Source organism: Pipistrellus hanaki (assembly GCF_964339955.1).
Source record: "Pipistrellus hanaki genome assembly, chromosome: 16".
Classification (NCBI taxonomy): Eukaryota; Metazoa; Chordata; class Mammalia; order Chiroptera; family Vespertilionidae; genus Pipistrellus; species Pipistrellus hanaki.
The window spans coordinates 45,750,356-45,769,934 of record NC_140518.1 but is presented as its reverse complement, the minus strand read 5'-3'; the positions used below and the strand labels follow the sequence as shown (position 1 = coordinate 45,769,934).

The 19,579-nt window shown below is 41.3% G+C and overlaps 1 protein-coding gene across 3 annotated transcripts in view; it reads right to left on the bottom strand.

The window, feature by feature from the left end:
- The window catches only part of ULK2 (unc-51 like autophagy activating kinase 2), a 101,281-nt gene that overhangs the window by 48,289 nt on the left and 33,413 nt on the right, over positions 1 to 19,579 (bottom strand). For all 3 annotated transcript variants that reach the window (XM_084861425.1, XM_084861426.1, XM_084861427.1), the window contains exons 6-11: positions 15,703 to 15,876; positions 14,571 to 14,644; positions 10,967 to 11,068; positions 8,279 to 8,337; positions 5,712 to 5,794; positions 698 to 745 (exon numbers count right to left, since the gene is read on the bottom strand). In XM_084861425.1, coding sequence (XP_084717551.1) covers positions 698 to 745; positions 5,712 to 5,794; positions 8,279 to 8,337; positions 10,967 to 11,068; positions 14,571 to 14,644; positions 15,703 to 15,876 — 540 coding nt within the window. The remainder of the gene's footprint in view (positions 1 to 697; positions 746 to 5,711; positions 5,795 to 8,278; positions 8,338 to 10,966; positions 11,069 to 14,570; positions 14,645 to 15,702; positions 15,877 to 19,579) is intronic.

Sequence of the window (19,579 nt, the reverse complement as noted above, 5' to 3'; positions counted from 1 at the left end):
CATTATTAAAATTCCAAGAGCAAAAGATAAAGAGAGAATATTAAAAGAAGCAAGAGCAAAGAAGGTAGTAACTTATAAAGGAGCACCTATATGATTGTCAGCTGACTTCTCAACAGAAACCATGCAGGCCAGAAGGGAATGGCAAGAAATATTCAAGGTGATGAATAGCAAGAACCTACAGCCAAAAATAAGCTACCCAGCAAAGCTATCATTCAGAATCGAAGGCCAGATAAAGAGCTTCACTAATAAAAAAAAGCTAAAGGAGTTCATCACCACCAAACCAGAATTATATGAATTGCTGAAGGGGGTTCTTTCAGAAGAGAAAGTAAACAAAGATAAAAATTATGAACAACAAATACGTAATTATCAACAAGTGAATCTAAAAACCAAGGAAATTAAAAAAATCTGATGAACAATATTAACTGTTGAATATAATAGAATCAGAGGTATGGAAGGGGAGTGAACTGACGATTCTTGGGGAAAAGGGGAGAGGGGGATGTGGGAAGAGACTGAACATAAACTGTGCACCTATGGATGAGGACAATGGGGAGAGGGGAAAGGGCAGAGGGTGGGGTGGGAACCTGGTGGAGGAGAGCAATGGTGGGGGGGGGGGGAAGGAACATTTGTAATAATATGAAAAATAAAAACTTATTAAAAAAAAAAAAAAAAAAAAAAAAAAAAAAAAGTGGGTACTCACATTTTTTTAGTGGAACTTGCTCAAGAAAAGGATGGCTAAAAAATGCTTCTGTAATGAAAAATGAGAACGCAACCTTACTCATCCATTAATTATAAGTAATTTTTAATTCATTTATATTGCCTTCATTCCCTTTAAATGTAAAAGCATATTATTTTTATAAATCAAAATAATCAAATTATAAGAAATTCTTTTTTTAATAAATTTTTATTGTTCATATTATTACAAATGTTCATTTCCCCCCCCCTCCATTGCTCCCCTCCACCAGGTTCCCACCCCACCCTCTGCCCTTTCCCCACCCCCCATTGTCCTCATCCATAGGTGCAGTTTTTGTTCAGGCTCTTCCCACACTCCCCACTCTCCTTTTCCCTGAGAATCATCAGTTCACTCCCTTTCCATACCTCTGAGTCTATTATATTCACCAGTTAATATTGTTCATCAGATTTTTTTTTTAATTCCCTTGGTTTTTAGATTTACTTGTTGATAGTTACATATTTGTTGTTCATAATTTTTATCTTTATATGCTTCCTCTTCCTAAAGAACCCCCTTCAGCAATTCATATAATTCTGGTTTGGCAGTGATGAACTCCTTTAGCTTTTTTCTTTTTTTTTTGTGAAGTTCTTTATCTGGCCTTCGATTCTGAGTGATAGCTTTGCTGGGTAGATTATTTTTGGCTGTAGTTTCTTGCTATTCATCACCTTGAATATTTCTTGCCATTTCTGTCTGGCCTGCATGGTTTCTGTTGAGAAATCAGCTGACAATCATATGGGTGCTCCTTTATAGGTAACTACCTGCTTTGCTCTTGCTGCTTTTAATATTCTCTCTTTGACTTTTGCTCTTGGAATTTTAATTATGATTTGTCTTGGTGTGGTCCTCTTTGGATTCCTTTTGTTTGGGGTTCTGTGCGCTTTCCGGACTTGTAAGTCTAATTCTTTCACCAGGTGGGGGAAGTTTTCTGTCACTATTTCTTTCAGTATGTTTTCAGTATCTTGCTTTCTCTCATCTTCTGGGACCCCCATAATTCTGATGTTGGTTCACTTGAAGTTGTCCCAGAGGTTTCTTACATTATCTTCAACTTTCTGGATTCTCTTGTCTTCTTGCTTCTGCGGGGGAGTGTCTTCTGGCTCTTTATGTTCCAAATCTTTTACTTGATTCTTGCGATCTTCCATTTTATTTTTAGGACTCTGTATAATATTTTTAATTTCAGAGAATGTATTCTTTATTTCTTGTTGATCCCTTATTATTTCTTATTGATCCCTTATTATTTCTTGTTGATCCCTTATTATTTCTAGTTGATCCCTTTTCATATCCTCATAGGTCTCGTTTATTTTATCGACCTTTTCTAGGAGATTCTTGAACAACCTTATAAGTGTGATTTTGAACTCTATATCCAGTCGCTTTTTGTCCTCCATTTATTTTGTTTGTGATCTGTTTCCTTGTCTCGGCATTTTCGCAGCTTCCCTGAGTTGGTAGCCTTAAAAGTCTCTGTGCTCAGCTTGGATGGGGCAGAGTTTTAGGGTGGAGCCTCCAGCCTTGGCTTCCGTCAGCCACACCCTATGAGGCTCCTGAGTCTCAGTATTCCTGTGTCCTCCGGTACTCGCTACTAGCACCTCTGAGAGAAAGGCGCCCTCGAGTTTCACCCGCCACCAAACAGTCTAGGCTCTCCCCCAATGAGACCGGAACTGGGGTTCAGTTCAGTTGGAAGTCGAGTTGGAAGTGGAGTTCAGAGCAGTCTGGAGCCCCCGTCTCCCTCCCGCCAGGGCAATCCAGCAGCAGAGTCAACAGTCCATCCTCTGCACGTAATGTGCGCGACTCCGGGACTCTGCCTTTCGCCGCTCCCCCAAGATACCGCCTCACAGTCCAGGCTACCTCTGTATGAGCCTGGGTCCCCAGGGTCTGGCCCAGAACTGGGGTTCAGCACTGTTGGGTCTGGGGTTCAGCACAGTCCGGAGCTTTTATCTCCTTCCCACTAGGGAACGCCAGCCAGGCACTCAGCCTCCCTCTCTTCTCCAGCTCCATCCTCTCTGCGCGCAGCGTGTCTCCGTACTTAAGCTTTTATAGCTCCTCTGCTTTTCCTTCTGGTTTTCTCTTTCCTTCTAGTTGTAGAATTTCCAGTCAGTCAACTTTCCTGTAGCTCTGGATAATGTCTATTTTGTATTTTAGTTGTATTTTACTGAAATTGTTGTGTGAGGCTGCAGTTAGGTGTTTACCTGTGCAGCCAACTTGGATCCTCTTATAAGTAATTCTTAATGAAAATTTTAAAATAATAATTGTGAATTTTCAAAACATCCATTACCAACACAACACAGCCTGAGGCACTGATGTGGACTAGTTCCAGTGTGCGGTGTTATCAGCAGACCAGCAGGGAGCACTGGCTGCAACCAGCCCTTCCTCGGCATCTTTTTGAACTACAGCTGTTTACTGACCTGAGAGGAAATCTAGGTAGCTGATTTATACACTAAATTCTATCCTTCTATCCCAGAAGTAGTCTTGCGACTGGTTTCAAAAAATTATTATTTCTAACTATTTAAAAAATGTTATATATTAATTTGATTTAATTTCTTCACTATCCACCAAAAATAAAAACTACACAATAAGCCCGATAATAAAAGATAGTATCTCAGCCAGTGGTGCTCAGTGGTTAAGCATCAAACTATGAACCAGGAGGTCAGGGTTCAGTTCCCACACCTAAGCCAGCAGTCAGATATCCCTCTTGCAGTCCAGGGCTCTTGCAGTCTGGGACATCCTCACTCCTTACTGCCCGCCTGCAGTTGAGGCTGGAGAAGCTCCCACTACCGCAGCTGCACTCACCAGCCATGAGCCCAGCTTCTGGCTGGGCGATGCTCTCCTTGTGGGAGCACACTGACCATCAGGGAGCAGCTCTTGCATTGAGCGTTTGCCGCCTGGTGGTCAGTGCATGTCACAGCGACCGGTCGTTCCTCCAGTCATTCTATAGTTTGGTCAATTTGCATATTAGGGTTTTATTATATAGGATAGGATTACTACAGAAAAAATAGCAAATGCATTTTTCTCTAAAAAATTTAAAGATTAATTTGATAAGCATCTTCATTAAACATGTTTTATGGGTTTTTTGGTCTGTCATTTTGGAGTCTTATATTTTACATAAGATTGATAAGAATGAATTAAAAAACTATCCCCCCAAAATAAGTTGACACCCAAACAGTTTCAAGGGTAAATGTTCTTTCAAACTCTTTAAAAACTATATAATCCCTACAATATTAAGCACTCTAAGTTTTTTCATTATACATGAAGTGATAAAATAGTATATGAAGATACAGTGTGATATATTAAAGTACTGAGGGGGAAATTTTTCGCTTTAATGCTTATATTATAAAAGAAGAAAGATTCAAAATTAATGATAGTAGCTTCCACCTTAAGTATCTGAAATTCTGAGACAGCCTGGCCAGCATGGCTCAGTGATTCAGTGTCGACCTATGAACCAGGAGGTCACGGTGGACTACTGATCAAAATGCTTGCATGGGTTGTGGGCTCCATCCCCAGGGTGGGGCCTGCAGGAGGTAGCTGATCAATGATTCTCTCTCATCATTGGTATTTCTATCTCTCTCTCTCCCTCTCCCTTCTTCTCTGAAATCAATAAAAATATAATAAAATTCTGAGACAGGCAGTGGCCTCTGAGAGGCCCCACAGCCCACTCCCACAATGCGCACTGGAGCTCAGCTGCCTCTGAGCACGAGCACCAGGGCCGCCATGAGGAGGTGCCTCTCTGGGCCCTTAAAACCCATTCTTTGGAGTTAGGAACTTTTCTACCAGGATTCTGGGGTGTTTCTCCTCCATTCCTTCCTCCCAGATCTTTTCCCAAATATTTCACCAACCTCAACCTCTCCCCTCTGATATCCACGTGCCTTTGACACCTGTACTTAGATACCAAATCTTAAATTTAACATGTCCCACCTAAACCCTCCAATGGCTCCCCATCACACTTTAAGCAAAAGCTCAAGTCTACACAATCTTCCCAGCTCAGGGCAGTGGTATGGCTACTCACTCTGCCTGAAAAGCTCTCCCAGAGACACCCACATGGCTCACACACATCAATCAAGTCTTTATTCCAATGTCACTTTCTCAGGAACGTCTTCACTAACTACCTTAAAATGTTAACCCCCACCCACCCTCATTTATCTTCCCTCTTTTAGTTTTTTCATAGTACTCATCACTTCCTAATATAGCATGGAATTAGAGTTATAATTTGTTTGCCTCTCCCCCACTAGAATATATGCATCATGAGGACAGGGATTTTGTTTATTACTCTATCCCCAAACTAAAACATAGCAGGCACTCAATAAATATTTACAAAGTAGGTGAAAGAGATAGAAAGAAAAGTGAAACTGAGTCTAATTTTCTTCTTAAATCTCTATAGACTTCTTTAAAAAATCGTTTCAGAAGCCTATCTAATAAAAGAATAATATGCAGATTGACCATTACTCCAACACACAAGATGGCCTACCCCCATGTGGTCAAAGATGGCTGCCCCCATGTGGACACAGGACGGCCACCACAAGATGACCAGCAGGAGAGGGCAGTTGGGAGGAATCAAGCCTGCAAGGGAGGACAGTTAGGGGTGATCAAGCCTACAGAGAAGGGCAGTTGGCGGGGACCCAGGCCTGCAGGAGAGAGCAGTTGGGGGGACCAGGCCTGCAGGGGACAGCAGTTAGGGAAAAACAGGCTGGCAGGGGAGCAGTTAGGCATCAATCAGGCTGGCAGGGGAATGGTAAGGGGATGATAAGGCTGGCATGAAGAGTGGTTAGGGGCAATCAGGAAGGCAGGCAGGCGAGCACCTGGGAGCCAGCAGGCCTAGACTGTGAGAGGGATGTCCCGATCCTGGTAAGCAGTCGGACATCAATCATGGTGTCCCAGATTGGAGAGGGTGCAGGCTGAACTGAGGGACCACCTCCTCTCCCTGTGCACAAATTTTGTGCAACTGGGCTTCTAGTATACAAATAAAACCAGAAAGCATGAAAAAATTGAAAATATTACTTACCAAAGTCCATTCTATCTTTTTGGTTTTTCTGAAGCAAACCCAAAAGAAGATTAGCCAAATATGGGGATGTTTCTCTGGGGATGCTGAGGGAAAGGAGGGAAAAAACAAACAAACAACCTAAATGGTGAGTTTATATACTACATTAACTACTCAACTTTTGCCTTAAATGTATAAACAAAAAGGTACATGCAATTTCACAAACACTACATCTCACACCAGTACCACAGTAAAGCCTCAATCCAGTATGGAACAGTCTTTGAGAATGATTCCTGTTATGTGCTCATTCCTGCGGTATGCTGGAATATCTACGTGAATAAAGCACTTCACAAGATAGGCAATCTTGGGTTTTATCACAACTGCAACCTGGGACTAACAGTTACTACAGAGTTCTCTGTTTAAAAAAAAAAAAAAAAAAAAAAGGCTGCCTCCAATTTGTTCTGGAAAAGGCAGAGCTTAAATAAACATAAGTGAGAAATAATACAGCTTCCTGAAATCCAACAATAAAAAGACAAGGCAACTGAAAAAGGAATAATAGAAATATGCAATTCACAGAAAACTACAGAAAGGACATTAAACAAATAAAAAAGAGCCAACCTCACTAACACAGAGAATAATGCGAAGGACATTATAGCCATCTGTCCTTCCCATTTGTAAGGCAGTAGGGTGACGGCATCCACCGTGGTAATATGGGGAAGGCATACTCTGCGCTGTGTAAGCAAGGAGCAGCCAATTGGGATACCTTCAGTCCAGCACGGCCATTTTAGGGGTCCATCGAAACACACAATGTGTGCACACTCTCCCTCTTTGTGCCCCCCACTAATGCCTTTTTGTATAACCAGAAAATAAAAACAAGCATCTGATCAAACAAAACCTGATATTATATATAACCATGAGACACTGTGTAGCCATTTTAAAGAATGCAGTAGTTGCTGAATAATGTCTATGCTGAATTGTGGAGTAGAAAAAGTTGGACTGGACAATTTGCAAAATATGATGTAATTTATACTGAACTATACCTGTGTATATAAATATATACAAAAACAAGCATTCAAAAGTGCCAAAGGAACTTGCACAAGGAAGATTTAGAAGGATACACAGCAAACTCTCATTATTCCTGGTCGGGGAAGGCCTAGAGAGAACTTATTTTCTACTTTATGTACATCTATTCTGTTTGCATCTCCTTCTTCTCACAGGTCAAATATAACTTCCATAGTTTTTCTTTTCTTTTTAAAAATATGTTTTATTATTTTTACTTCAGAGAAGGGAGAGAGAGAGAGAGAAAAATTAATGATGAGAGAGTAATCCCATTGTTCAGCTGCCTCCTGCACTCTCCCTATTGGCAACCATCCCAGGCATGTGCCCTTGACCAGAATTGAACCCAGGAACCAGCTAGTGCTAAATATATTCTTATTGATTTCATCTAAAAATCAAGTGAATTAAAAGTCTGAAGAACAGAATAAACTGGTGAATTAGGGGCAAAGAAAGGGAGTGAATTAAAAATTATCAGGGGGAAAGGGGTTTGGAGGTGCAGGAAGAGACTGAACTAAAATCGTATACCTATGGATGAGGACAATGGGGGGGGAGGTAAGGGCAGAGCTTGGGGTGGGAAGCGGTGGAAGGGAGTTATGGAGGGAAAAAGGAGAAACTATTGTAGTAATCTGAGCAATAAAGATTTATTAAATTAAAAATAAATAAATAGCCAAAACTGGTTTGGCTCAGTGTATAGAGCGTTGGCCTGCAGACTGAAAGATCCCAGGTTCAATTCCGGTCAAGGGCAAGCTGATCAATGTTTCTCTCTCGTTGATGTTTCTAACTCTCTATCCCTCTCCCTTCCTCTCAATAAAATTGATAAAATAAAAATATTTTATTTTTAAAATAATAAAATAAATCAATAAAAATATTTTTAAAAATAAAAATAAAATAAATATATTCTTATTGATTTCAGAAAAGGGAGAGAAAGAGAGAAAGATAGAAACATCAATTATGAGACAGAGATGCCATTGATCAGCAGCCTTCTGCATGCCCCCTTCTGGGGATTGAGCCTACAACCTGGGCATGTGCCCTGACCAGGAAAATTAAACTGACTGACTGGTTCATAGGTCGATGCTCAACCACTAAGCTACACCAGCTGAACAAAATATGTTTTATTGACTTCAAAGAGTAAGGGAGAGGGGGAGAGAGATAGAAGCATCAATGATGACAGAGAAACACTGATCCACTGCCTCCTGCATGCCCCATACTAGGGATAGAGCCTACAACCCGAGCACATGACCTGACCAGAATCAAACCAGAGACCTTTAAGTGCATGAGATGCCACTCAACCAATTGAGCCACATAGGCCAGGCCCATAGTTTTTCTTTTAAATATAAAAACAAAGGAAAATGATACAGCACTACACAGGCACCTATGATGCACTAGTAATTTTCTAATTTCCTGCTATAACAAATGTTCTCATTGTCATTGGAAAAAAGGCTCAATAATGGCAATATATAGAACAGAGAGTTCAAATAAATAACAATGTATTAATTGTATTAATGAAGAGTAAAGCTCAGTGTAATGAAACATACCTAGGCATTAAGCTTCTGTGTTTTTCATAAAACATCCTTAAGTCTTGAGGACTATTGGCCTGTTAATAAAAAATAAAGGTTTAATCCTAGCTAATAAAAGAGTAATATGCAAATTATCCATCACTCCACTATACCAATAAGCCACCCTCACCAACCAATCAAGAATGAATATGCAAATAAACCCAAACAAGATGGCTACAGCCACAGAGAGCAGGAAGGAGTCTTGGGTTTCCCAGACAATAGAGGAAGCCAAACTTTCTGCCTGCCCTTGCTGGCCTCCACTCAAGGCTACAAAGTTTCAATTATAGAAGGTAAACAAATCCAAACATAAATGGTGGCAGCCACAGAGCTGGAAAGAGTGGGAAGTTAGGGTTGTCCCTGGCAATGGAAGAAGCCAAGCTTTCTGCACACCCTGGCTGGCCCAGGCCTCTGCTTAAGGCTACAAAGTTTCAATTGTAGAAGATACATAAACCCCAAAAGAAATGGCTGCTGGCCACAGAGTGAGCAGGAGGCTTGACTCTACTCCAAGCTACAAAGTTTCAATTATAGAAGATACCAGGGCCTCTGCTTGGGTCACCAGGGGGCATGGCAGGCCTGCAAACCACCACAGGCCCCTCGCCCAGGCTGCCCCACGCCCCAAGAGAATCCCCACCCTGATCCGAGACACCCTTCAGGGCAAACCAATTGGCCCCCACCTATGCACCAGGCCTCTATCCTATCTAATAAAAGAGTAATATGCAGATTGACTAATCACACAAGATTGCTGTCCCCATGTGGTCAAAGACCCTACCCCCATGTGGACACAAGATGGCCTCCACAAGATGGCCAGCAGGGGAGGGATTTAGGAAGGACCAGGCCGGCAGAGGAGGGAAGTTGGGGGTAACTGGGCATGCAGGGAAGGGCAGTTGGAGGGAACCAAGCCTGTAGGGGACGGCAGTTAGGGGCAAACAGGCTGGCAGGGGAGCAGTTAGGCATCAATCAGGCTGGCAGGGGAATGGTTAGGGGGTGATCAGGCTGGCATGAAGAGTGGTTAGGGGCAATCAGGAAGGCAGGAAAGCGAACAGTTGAGAGCCAGCAGTTCTGGATTGTGAGAGGGATGTCCAACTGCCCATTTAGGCCCAATCCTGCCTAAACAAGCAGTCAGACATCCCTCAAGGGGTCCCAGATTGGAGAGTGCAGGCTGGGCTGAGGAACCCCCCACCCCATGCACGAATTTCATGCACTGGGCTTCTAGTTTACTAAATAACAGGGGCAAAAATTCTAAATCATATGATTGATGTTTACTTTCTTGCTATAGAACATAGATTCTGACTTGGAAGCCATAGATTGTTGAACAAGCCATAGATGCCACCAGGAACTTAATAAAGCTCTGAAATAGATATGCAAATTCTAAATATCTGGGCACTGAGGTCAAACACTCAAGAGGCCTGAAACTTAGAAAAGATTAAGAACCACTATTCTAGAGGTTAAGAACTAATAGTCATGGCCTATCCAACAGGTACACTGTTACTGTGTAAAATCAGGGTATATTTTAACCTTAAGACCTTCAAGGGATTCCAGGAAGAGAACTAAGAATCCCACTACTTTTCCGTCTCTCCACAGGAGCAAGTGGCACCCTCCCAGAAAGAGCTGCCGCATTAGGGCTGCTTGTGCAGACAAATGGAATCTGAAAAATAACTGCCTGACCTGGCTGGGTCACTGAGTTTTAAATACCATCTTGGGCTAGTAGGTTCACTTTGATCCAGTATTCAGATTCAAAAAACCTCTATGCAATTACGCAATATGAATTCAAGAGGAATCACCATGATTACATTCTAGAGCAGGGGTCTTCAAACTACGGCCCGCGGGCCACATGCGGCCCGCAGAGGAGTCTGATCCGGCCCGCCAGGTTTTTTGGGCAGTGAGCGCAGCCGAGGTGTTACAGTAGGAATTAGTAGTTCATATAGTCCGGCCCTCCAGCTCTCTGAGGGACCGTGATCTGGCCCCCACTTTAAAAAGTTTGAGGACCCCTGTTCTAGAGGGTCTCTTTTTGACAGGATGTTATAGCAAAGGAGGACAGAGAGACAGACCCAAAATAATTTCCATAAAACCTAAACAACTAGCTCTCTCTGACCCAGAGTGATAGGAATAGCCACCTGTGGACAGTTTCCAGTGATATTCCCAGGCTAGCCCTATTTAGATTCCAAGATCCCAAAACCAGGCTAAGCAGGAAACAATGACATCACAATTCATACCCACTAGTTTTTAATACTCTGGAATAGTGGTTGGCAAACTCATTAGTCAACAGAGCCAAATATCAACAATACAACGATTGAAATTTTTTTTGAGAGCCAAATTTTTAAAACTTAAACTTCTTCTAATGCCACTTCTTCAAAATAGACTCGCTCAGGCCATGGTATTTTGTGGAAGAGCCACACTCAAGGGGCCAAAGAGCTGATGTGGCTCCGAGCCACAGTTTGCCGACCACGGCCCTGGAAAACCTGTAATGGGCTCATTCCAACTACCAAGGAAAGGCAGATAAAAATAAAAAAAACGTTTTGGCTCACTACAGTAGTTTTTGCCTGTAACTAAATTAAAATATGTCACAAAGGAACAAAAAACACTGCTTTCAAGGTATTCTCCATTTTATAAGTCAAAGGCAAAATGAGAAGATCCCAAAACTGAGCACATAAGAAAAAGTCAGAGTACCTGAAAAGGTGGTTTTCCAACAAGGCATTGGTATATTACTGTTCCTATGCTCCACAAGTCTGCCTTAGCATCATAATGTTGAGACATAATAACCTCAGGAGCCTGTGGTAAGAAAGTGAAAGAGAGAGCATTATATTATTTACATAATTAATATGCACATATTAATTAACTGAAAAAAAGCCTACTAAAATAAACACAAAACATTGTGATATTTTCCTAATTAATATGAAACTATTGAATACAGAACTTTCTTACATTGACAGTTACTGGTAAATCTCAAAAACAATGTTGCATGAAAATAAGTTGTAGAAACAAGCATTCTGTATAATAAAGAGGTAATATACAAATTGATTCTCATTCCAACACACAAGATGGCCACCACAAGATGACCTGCAGGGGAGGGCAGTTGGGGCAACCAAGCCTTCAGGGGAGGGCAATTGAGGGGGGGGAGAGAGATCAGGCCTGCAGGGGAGGACTGCTGGAGGGGACCAGGCCTGCAGGCCAGGGCAGTTGGGGGGGACCAGGCCTACAGGAGAGGGCAGTTGAGAGGGACCAGGATAGTAGGGGAGAGCAGCTGGGGGGGGGGGGGAACCAGGCCTGCAGGGGAGGGCACTGGGGGGGGGGGGGGACCAGGCCCGCAGGGGAGGGCACTTAGGGGAAGTTGGACTGGCAGGGGAGCATTTAGGCTTTGATCAGACTGGCAGGGGAGTGGTTAGGGAGTGATCAGGCTGGCAGGCAGAAGTGGTTAGGGGGTGATCAGGCTAGCAGGCAGAAGTGGTTAGGGGCAATCAGGCAGGTAGGCATGCGGTTGGGAGCCAGTAGTCCTGGATTGTGAGAGGGATGTCCAACTGTCCATTTAGGCCCAATCCTGCCTAAACAAGCAGTCGGACATCCCTCAAGGGGTCCCAGATTGGAGAGTGCAGGCTGGGCTGAGGGACACCCCCAAACATCCCATGCATGAATTTCGTGCACCGGGCCTCTAGTTTCTATATATTATAAAATATAGTAAGAATACTAAAATAATAAAGAAACACACATAGCAATTACAGGATAGAGGTTACTTCTGGGAGAAGAGAGTATAAGAATGGGACATGGGAAAAGGGACAGGTACAAGAGGAACTTGGACCGTCTCTGAAATATTTTACTTCAAGGCAAACAGGGCAAATGTTAACTTTGTTAAATTTAGATGGTAGGAACACAAGAGTTTGCTATAATATACCTTTTCTCTGTCACTTGAAAGCTTTTAAAACAACAGAAAAACTGTACTACAAAACACAATAAAATTATCTTAAAAAACAAAGGCATTTATTTCTCTGCTGCTTTGCTACAGCTATTTTTTCACTTCTCACTTAATGCTGCTTTTTAAAAATACCATCAATCAGGACAAGCATTAAACAGAAATGTGAAATATATTAAAGATAGTGAAATTTTGCCGAAACCGGTTTGGCTCAGTGGATAGAGCATTGGCCTGCGGACTGAAAGGTCCTGGGTTCAATTCGGTTGAGGGCACATCCCCAGTGGGAGGTGTGCAGGAGGCAGCTGGTCGATGTTTCTCTCTCATCGACGTTTCTAACTCTCTATCCCTCTCAGTTCCTGTTTAAAATCAATAAAATATATTAAAAAAAAAAAAAAAAGGATACTGAAATTTTATTTTCCAGGCATAAAATTTTTATTGTCCCTTGTAAATTTCTTGTTGAGTCAATTTCCTTTAAAAATCAGCTTAAGCCGAAACCGGTTTGGCTCAGTGGTAGAGTGTCGATCTGCGGACTGAAAGGTCCCGGTTTAGATTCCAGTCAAGGGCATGTACATTGGTTGCGGGCACATACCCAGTAGGGGGTGTGCAAGAGGCAGCTGATTGATGTTTCTCTCTCATATACGTTTCTAGCTCTCTATCTCTCTCCTTTACTCTCTGTAAATAATCAATAAAATATATTTTTTTAAAAATCAGCTTAAGCACTCTCTCTACCCTTAAAGCTATTAACCCATGGCTGGACTAATTTCATACTCAACAAGTGCAAAATAACTTCTAAATTATATTAAATTAATAATTTTGTATATAAGCAGTGAAATTATGATAAAAAAGTAAATTTAATGTAAAAATTTTTTTGAACTCTGATTACTAGTTCCCTTGATTTCCAAGTTGATTTTAGATGAGACAAAATCCTAATTAGAAATAAATCCATTTTAAACTTAGATTTGAAACAGGTATATTTATTTACTACAAAGGATATTTCTAGGCTTAATACTTCACATTAGTTTAGAAGTTTTATAGCTTAACCCCATCAGACCTAGCAATATGCATGTCCTATATAAAAAAGAGGTAATATGCAAATTTGACCCTCACACCATAATGCCATCACAAGATGGCTGCGCCCACAACGAAGGCAGGGTTCCCATAACAAGCGGTAATGAGCAATCAGCAGGGACCTGAGGCTGCGTAGCCCCAGGGTGGGGTGGGGGATCTGAGGCTGGGCACCTTGCTCATCGGGGCTTGACGGGGAACCTCAGGCCATGCCCCCTGCCTGGCACAGCTTAATTGGGGAACTCAAGGCCCGCCTGCCACCCCAGTGACAGGCTGGGGACCTTAGGCCAGGCCCCCTGCCCCATGAGGGTGCACGGGGAACCTGAGGCTGCGCCCCCCGCCTGGCAGGGCTTGTTGGAGGTGGGGCCAGCCGAGTCTGGGTCTCGTGTGATTTCGAGGGTGGGGACTTGACTCTGGGTCCCGCGGTGCACCCCAAACTCTGACGAGGAGGAAGATTTTCATATACATTTTACTAATTTTCTTTCATCTCTAAAACTTTTATTATAGTGAAAGGACAAATAGCAATATTAAAATATTTCCTCTAATTAATTCCCTTTTAGTGTGCAAAAATTTCATGCACTAGGCCACTAGTGAAAAAATAAAGAGGAAAGCTAAGATTGTTCGGCTTTAAGTGTGACACTGAGTAAAAAAGCTTCTACAATATAGGGATCTCATCAAGAAAGACAACATGCAAAAAATTAACGTATCCTATAGCTGAAGAGATTCCCGAACCCAAAAGGTGTTTTGTAAGTATTCTTAATATTACACATCAAGTATGGCATGATGATACTTCATCAATTTTTATTTTCATTTTAACATATCAATAGTAGGAAATTTCTACCACAATAATTAATTTTAACTTATTTTTAAGTATTTTTTATTGATTTATTTTAGACAGAGAAAGGGAGAAAGAGAGAAACATCAATGGGAGGTACACTGATGCATTTTCCCTGCTGCATTTTCCCTACTGGGAATCAAGCCTGAAACCCGGCATGTGCCGTGACAGAAATGGAACCTGTGACATTTTGGTGCACAGGATGGCATTCAACCAACTGAGTCACATTGGCCAGGTCAATAACTAATTAAAAAATAAAATTAAAGCCAAAGGGCAAAGAGAACTAACTTTTACAGTCCACTGTGCCAAAGTAAAAGGTGTCTGTGTTATAGCATTATCAGTAACATAATTAATGTAAGTGGCATAAATAACAATTCAGACTCTAAAAACTGATATCCTACTTGGGAACAAGCGTTATACATACCATGCTCTGGCTGTAAACACACAAGAACACGACACTCACTCACCATGTACATTGGGGATCCGCACAGTGTTGCAGCCATCATGTTACTATGTAGGTAACGAGCAAAACCAAAATCCGCTATTTCACAAAATAAAAAGGAGAAAAACAAATGATACTTTTGCTCACTTAACAAAGATCATGCAATTCTTCAGGAGACAAGAGGGCACAAAAGAAATTAACAGCCAATGAATAAGACTGTTTACTAAAGAAAAAGTAGCTACTTCAATTTTGACAAGCTAAGAAATAATAGTAGTCAGCAATCATACAAGTCAGTGCGGTGCCAATTTTGTAACCAAGGAGATCAAGCACCAAGCTTTACAAGGGAAAATGCTAATTATAATAAATAATTAATTAACATAGCTCTCATTAAATATCAATACCAGGTGTAGAATTTGAACTGTTTTTGTCCAGCAGATATGAGATGCAACCAATATAACATTAGAAAATTTTAAAATATTGCTAAAAAATTATTTTTCTAAAAACCATAAAAAAAGTTTTTTAAAAATCTAGCATTACAAACTGCTTCAAATAATTTTGAGATCCAAGAGCACTAAAAAACCTGCCAAATAAGGTTAAACTAAATGGTCTCTTAGATTTCTTCTTTTTTTAAAAAATATATCTTACTGATTTTTTACAGAGAGGAAGGGAGAGGGATAGAGAATTAGAAACATCAATGAGAGAAAAACATCGATCAGCTGCCTCTTGCACACCTCCTACTGGGGATGTGCTCGCAACCACGGTACATGCCTTTGACCGGAACTGAACCTGGGACCCTTCAGTCCACAGACTGATGCTCTACCCACTAAGCCAAACCGGTCAGGGCTTCTTAGATTTCTTATGTTAAAATTCCATGAGTTATAGAACTGGATTATAACTTTGCCACCAACACCAAGAACTGGATTATAACTTCCCTCGGAGAAGGAGGAGCAGTATTTCCTGTTGGAATTCCTAATCTGAGCCCCTGTGCAAAATTTAGCATATGCTGCCAGTAATGTAAAGTGTTCACCTCACTGAACTCAATAAAAACTTTCAAAGTGCATCAACAAACTCACTCATTCTAACAAAGATGAACTATAATTATCTAAAAACAGAGACTCAAAAATGTTCTTTGCATGAAACAGTGCACAGCCATTTACCTATTTTGATGCGAATACCACTGACACCGGATTTCCTGCGATTGGCGTAAGACAGCAAGATGTTCTGTGGCTTGAGATCCCTGTGGATGATGCCCTTGCCGTGCAGAATTCGCATGGCAGCTGCAATCTGATGCAGAAACACTCTGATGGTATCTTCGCTGAGAGTTCCTTTAGCTGGTAGGAAAGGAGTCGCATAAATGTTTAACCACGAAAAATCAAATACCATCTGTACATGCCAGCAATAGAAGTGAGTTGCTAAGGAGACCATGGAAAAAACTGGATTCAAATTTTCTCCCTTTTCTTTTACTTTAATAATTTAAGTCTCTGAAGAGATATTAAATATCTCAAAAGTTTAATTAGTTTGTTGTAAAGGGAACTGATTTATGTTTGCATCGTTTTCACTGGTGTTCATTTTGTTTTTCCTTTCTCATTTCCCTCAATATAACAGGTGCTCAGCAAACGTGAGTCCCCTCTACAAGCCAAATAATAAGTTCCCCTTCATTTTAGTCAAATATCTGAGTTAATGTCCACATTTAATTCCAACCATTTTATGAGCACAAGCTTAAAGCAGGTGAAATCCTTGAATGGAGAGGGTTGGCCATTGCTGTCACTGAGACCTGTCAGGAGTCTGTTGTGTTCCCACATCTGCCTCACACTCCTGTCCCACCACATAATCTTTATAACTAAAGACACCTTTAAGAAGAGATGTTTTAACCTGTTTTAACTGCTATAAAAGGTAACAGGAATGTTATTTTTGAGGACAGTTGTTATGCAGTAAGCAAACACTGTAGTGTTTCTATGTGCACGCTGGGTTGTATTATATAATGCTTTATTAACAGCTTGGTTTGGAGTCAGGGTGCCTTTGCTCAGATCCTAGTTCCTCCCCTGCGTTGTGTGTGATCCTGGAAGATGACCCAACTGTGCCCACCCCACATCCATATAAAGCTGAAAACAGACCAACCACACCAGATTTCTGCGACAAACAGGACAGCACATTTAATAATGAAGACTTTAAATAAGTACTCAAATACAGTCAAGTACACAAATACAAACTTCTTATTGCAATGAATCTAAAAGTCATGAGTAGCCCTGGCCAGGTAGCTCAGTTGGGTAGAGTGCTGTCCTGATATGCCAAAGTTGCAGTTTGATCCTCAGTCAGAGCACATACAAAATCAACCAATGAATAAATGGAACAACAAATGATGTTTCTCTCTCCCCACTCCCTCCCTTTCTTGCTCTCTAAAATAAATCAATAAATAAAAGTTAAAAAAATAAGTCACAAGTATAATTCATTGAAACTCTAAATCATCCATATAACTCCATAATATGTTCTACATAACCTTTACATAAGCAATTAAGATAAAGAAGCGAAAAATAACATTAACACTCTCCCTAAAAATCTAAAAAAAGAAAACACCCAATCAGAACAGCAAAAAGAAAAAAAAAAAAGAACTTTTTAAAAAATGAGGATACATTAAGGGACCTCTAAGGCAACATTGAGAGTGACAACATCTGCATCACAGGGGTACCAGAGGAGTAGAGGCATTGAGAATTTATCTGAAGATATAATGCCTGAAAACTTCCCCTAACCTTCAAGAAAACAGACAAAAAAGTTCAGGAAGTACAGAGACCCAAAGAAGCCCACATCAAGACACATCATAATTACAATGGCAAAGAATAAAGACAAAAAGAGAAACTTAAAAGCAGGAAGAGAAAGGCAGTCCTACAAGGGAGCTCCCTTAAAACAATGAAACTAGACCACCTTGTTATAACATAGAAGAATAAACTCCAAATGGATTAAAGACCTAAATATCAGAACCCAAACTATGAAACGCCTAGAAGAAAACATGGGCAGTAAACTGACATTGCTAAACATTTTTTCTGAACATACCTCCTCAGGCAAGGGAAGCAAAAGAAGAAAACATAGGCATTAAACTTCTTGACATGCCCTGACCGGTTTGGCTCAGTGGATAGAGTGTCAGTCTGTGGACTCAAGGGTCACAGGTTCGATTCCGGTCAGGGGCATGTACCTTGGTTGCGGGGACATTCCCAGTAGGAGGTGTGCAAGAGGCAGCTGATCCATGTTTCTCTCTCATCGATGTTTCTAATTCTCTATCCCTCTCCCTTGCTCTCTGTAAAAGATCAATAAAATATATTTTAAAAGAAAAAGAAAAAAAGAATTAGTTCACTGGAGAAAAAAATTATCAATAAATAAATTTTAAAAGAAATGCTTTCTTCCTTTCTTCCTTCCTCCCTCTCTCTTTTTTTCTCCCTCTCTCCCTCCCTCCCTCTCTCTCAAATCAATAAATAAAATAAAAATAAAAAGAATTCCTTGACTTATTAAACACTAGAGGCCCGGTGCATGAAGATTCGTGCAAGAATAGGCCTTCCTTCCCCTGCTGCCTTCGCTCCGGCTGGAGCTGCCTTTCCGCCTTCCCATGCTGCCCAGAGGCTTGGAACACCTGGGGTGCTGCCTGTGTATGCAAATTAACCCACAATCTTTGTTGGGTTAATTTGCATACCCACTCCTGATTGGCTGGTGGTTATTGCAAATGTACAGTCAATCTGCATCTTACTCTTTTATTAGTGTAGATTTTTTTTTCCTGACATATCTCCTTAGGCAAAGGAAACAAAAGTAGGACTAAACAAATGGGAGTACATAGAACTATAAAGTGTTTTTAGTAAGATTAAAAATGGCAGCGGAGTAAGTGGATGCTGCATGGACACGCTTCCAGGGCCTAACTGGAATTACAACTAAAATACAGAAAAACTTCCTGAATAATAAACTCAAGACTCACTGAAGAGAACCCTGATAACCAAGGATGGAGAGTGGAGACCACATAGAGGAGGGGAGGAGGCTCAAAAGGGCTGGCTGGGCACCCACAGACAGCAACTGAAGTTTGGGAGGGATATCTCAGCTGTGGGGGGTTGCCACTGAGAACTCTGGAGTCTTATCCCCAAATTGGGCCCCCCAACAAAGAGCACCAGAACTGAGAAGGGTACCCACATAACACCTGGCTGTGAAAAGCAGCAGCGTTGCTGTCTGCTAGAAAGAGATGGCTGGAAATGCAGGCACCCTCTTAAAAGGGCCAACACATAAAATTCCCCGTGCAGCCACACACGTAGGGCTCTAACAGAGGGAGGGAAGAGTGGTCTGGAGCTGTGCCAGCAGAAGCTAGGGTTGGGGGCTCTGGGGCTAGAGCTCAGAAGGCAGCACCTGGGTTTCCTGTGCTGAGTCATTTCCTCCTACTGCACAGGTCATCTTTCTCATGAAGACAATTGCTATCTAGATGGTTTTGCCTGGGGGGAAGACAGATGACCCACCATGTTGGAAAACACCTTAGCCTGTGGTGTGGACTTGTGGAGGCCCATTAAGAGACTGAGAATAATAATTAGCCTCAAGGCCAATAAATAAGGCATGCAGTTGACCTTATGAAGTAATCGCCCCACCCTGTTAGAAAAAACTCTCACCAAACCTGTGGACAATTGCCTGAGGGCTATTCAAGTCTAAATCCAATAAGTCTGTAAGCAGAGGCAGTCTCTGGAGGCTTTGCTTAATCTAATTAGTCAGAAATAGCATTTGGCATTGTCTAGCATTTAAGATTGGGAGGTGTAGCAGATCTACCTAATATATAGTCACAAATGTAAACAGGCACTCAAAATGAAAAGACAAAAAAACAACCCCAAAGAAAAGAACAAGAGAATTCTTCAGAAGAGATAAATAAAATGGAGTTAAGAAATTTATCTGATATAGAGTTCAGAATAATGATGGTAAAGATGCTCAACAACATGAGAAAAGATATAGTAACTATGAAAATATAAAGAATGACAGAGCACAAATAAAGAACACATTGGAAGGAATACACAGCAGATTAGA